At 41.4% G+C, this 2,731-nt stretch overlaps 1 protein-coding gene across 2 annotated transcripts in view; it reads right to left on the bottom strand.

Annotated features, from left to right (window-relative positions):
• LOC108748050 (alpha-2B adrenergic receptor) overlaps positions 1-2,168 on the bottom strand; it is a 176,239-nt gene extending 174,071 nt beyond the window's left edge. For both annotated transcript variants that reach the window (XM_018486033.1, XM_018486032.1), the window contains exon 1: positions 522-2,168. In XM_018486033.1, coding sequence (XP_018341535.1) covers positions 522-1,742 — 1,221 coding nt within the window. In that variant the 5' untranslated portion in view covers positions 1,743-2,168. The remainder of the gene's footprint in view (positions 1-521) is intronic.
• Positions 2,169-2,731: the final 563 nt, after the last annotated feature.

Raw genomic sequence — 2,731 nt, 5'->3', positions numbered from 1 at the left:
ACATCACTCTACAGGACAATGCAATTGTTAATTATTATGGCAAATAGAATTCATTGTATTCATTATAATTACTGGAGTTAACGATTGAAAATTAAATTTTATCTGGTACATTTCATAATTGTTTATAAAGCATCTGAATTCGAGTCACTGTTTTCTTCCCTGTAATAATTCTTAAGCAACAATTCATAATAAAAAATATATTAATAACAAGAAAAGATAAATAAATTAAAGGTACAGATGATATTTGTCTATTTTCGCAGTAATGTTTCAATTTTTCGATTTATTAGAGAAACCTAATACAATATACAATATATAATATATATAATTTAATTTTCTATATCTCAATATAATGTCTGAGAGTGATTTGTTACAATTTGAAATTCTTACATAATTATCTGTGTTTGATATTAATTTTATTCATCGATAACTCAGATTACGTAATTATAGTCGAGATGGTAATTGATAATTAATGAGTAACTAAGAAAATAATAATTCTCTAATTTGATAACATTGTAACTTACCTCGCATTTAGGATATTCTTCCTCCGGAGTGGGTCTTTTCCATCCGAGTAATGGTGGTATACAAACAAGCGCCGATAGTATCCAGACGAGGGCAATCATAAGCGCGGCTCTGGCTGGTGTTCTTTTCTTCAGGTAGTCGACTGCTTGTGTAATGCTCCAAAACCTATCTAAGCTGATTAGGCACAGATTCATGATACTGGCCGTACACAACAACACGTCCATGGCAGAGTGAATGTCACACCACCAATACCCAAAGATCCAGTAACCCATGATCTCATTAACGAGCGAGAATGGCATGATCACGAGACCAAGAAAAAAGTCCGCTACCGCAAGGCTGGCTATGAACCAATTCTGTATGTTCTTGAGCGCTTTCTCCGTAGCTATGGCAATTATTACCAACATATTTCCCACAACGATCACGATCATTAGTAGCGTCGCGAGGATAGACGCCAGTATAATATGCGGGAGAGTATATCCTGATGGGTACATACCCTCCCCAAAAACAATTAAAGTCTCGTTATTGTACAAACTAATATTCCAGGAATGGCGGGAGCTTCCGTTAAACGAATCGTTGAACGAATTAATTGCGTCTTCCATTGTGTCGCTAAAACCGAAGAGCAACAAATCCTTCCCGTATTCGATCGCGACTTCCTCCTCCGTGCTGTTTAATATACCTGTACTCACACTTACACTATCGGTAGTACTGCCTATGCTATCAACACTTTGTTCACTGCTGCCACCCCCAGTACTTAGCCCTGCCCCCTTTTCTTCACCAGTAAATGCAGTTTCCCCACTACTCTTTGCCGCGCCTACGGTGTTTCTGCCGCAAATTTGAGTTTCTGAAGTCCGATCGCAACGGTGGGAAGCTTCCTTTTTTATTGCCTCGACGCCCTCTTTTCCGGTCGTCGTGGTGCCGTTACGCTCGTCTTTACCGTCTCTCTCAACGTGTTTTTCGTTGTTTTTAGCAGCGTTCTTGCTTGATCCTTTCTCAGCACCTTTACCGCCAAGGAGGCGACTAACACGACCACTGGTAGCTGTCACGGCTGGACGCCGATGTTGCTTACCGTTCGGGATCGCACGTGTTGAAAGGGCCTCGTTACTCGGAAACGTAGAGCCACCAGTGACTGGTCGAGACCACGTCATGTTCCCCTCAAAGACGCTCGTGGACGCCGTTGTCGGATTATCGACGGCGATGGTCATAATGCTGCCGAGAAGCGGCATCACTCGCACCCTCGCCGGGGACTGTAAATGCTATCTCGGTAAAGACGAAGCTGAGGTTGCGGCCGCGCGCGAATAGCAACGTGCCCCGGGTGCCAGCTCGAGTAGCAGCAACAGTAGGAGGGTGGTAGTCTCGTCGCATCTCGAGGCCAAGGGCGTCATGCCCGTTTCAGGATAATGCCATCGTTGTCGAATACGTAAATACGTCCACACGTGCTCTTCTTCGTCCTCTCGGCTCGTTCTGGAAGCCGTTGTCTCTCGCTGAAGATTATTTTTTTGGATCAAACAAACGTTGATTTGCGAAACCAACTTTGTTGGTAGAGCTTGTTCCCACTGTAATCGATGCGTATTTTAAAGACGTGAATCACGATAGTTTAATAAAAAAAATCTTTTTTTTTTTTTTTTTGCTTAAATCTTTTTTCTTTTTTACTTAAGTTGTGAAAATTTTGATATTACTACTTTGCACGCGTAATTTTGGAATTCACGGCACTCACGTTTATATTAATTTTCCTTAGCGCAACTAACACAGTGCGATTAAAATTTCACAATTTTTGATAATTATTAACCGCCTTTTTTTCCTCTATTGGACCAAATCTTTTAGAATCTAGTTTAGCTTAAATTTAGCTAATTTCGGCGTAACTGACACCTTCGGTTTCCTACCGTTGTAGCCGTAACGTTACTTCTGTTACGTTTTCGGTGCCGTGGTCATACTTAGTTGGTCTCTAATTTATTGCTTGCATGAGTCGCGACTCCATTCCTCGTATTTCCTGCATTCACTGGTCCACAACAGACTTAACACGGACAGAGTGTACAGAGATTTATAGATAGTCCAGTGGGCGACTTGATTAAGAGTATCAAGATAGATAGAGAAAGTGAAAGAGAAAGATAGATAAGATAGAAAAGAAAAGAAAGAGAGAGAGAGAGAGAGAGAGAGAGAGAGAGAGGGAGAGAGAGAGAGAGAGAGAGGGAGAGAGAGAGAGAGGCTGTGAGAA

This window comes from Trachymyrmex septentrionalis, unplaced genomic scaffold (assembly GCF_001594115.1).
Source record: "Trachymyrmex septentrionalis isolate Tsep2-gDNA-1 unplaced genomic scaffold, Tsep1.0 scaffold21, whole genome shotgun sequence".
In the NCBI taxonomy this organism is placed as follows: domain Eukaryota; kingdom Metazoa; phylum Arthropoda; class Insecta; order Hymenoptera; family Formicidae; genus Trachymyrmex; species Trachymyrmex septentrionalis.
This window is presented reverse-complemented; position numbering and strand designations above follow the sequence as displayed.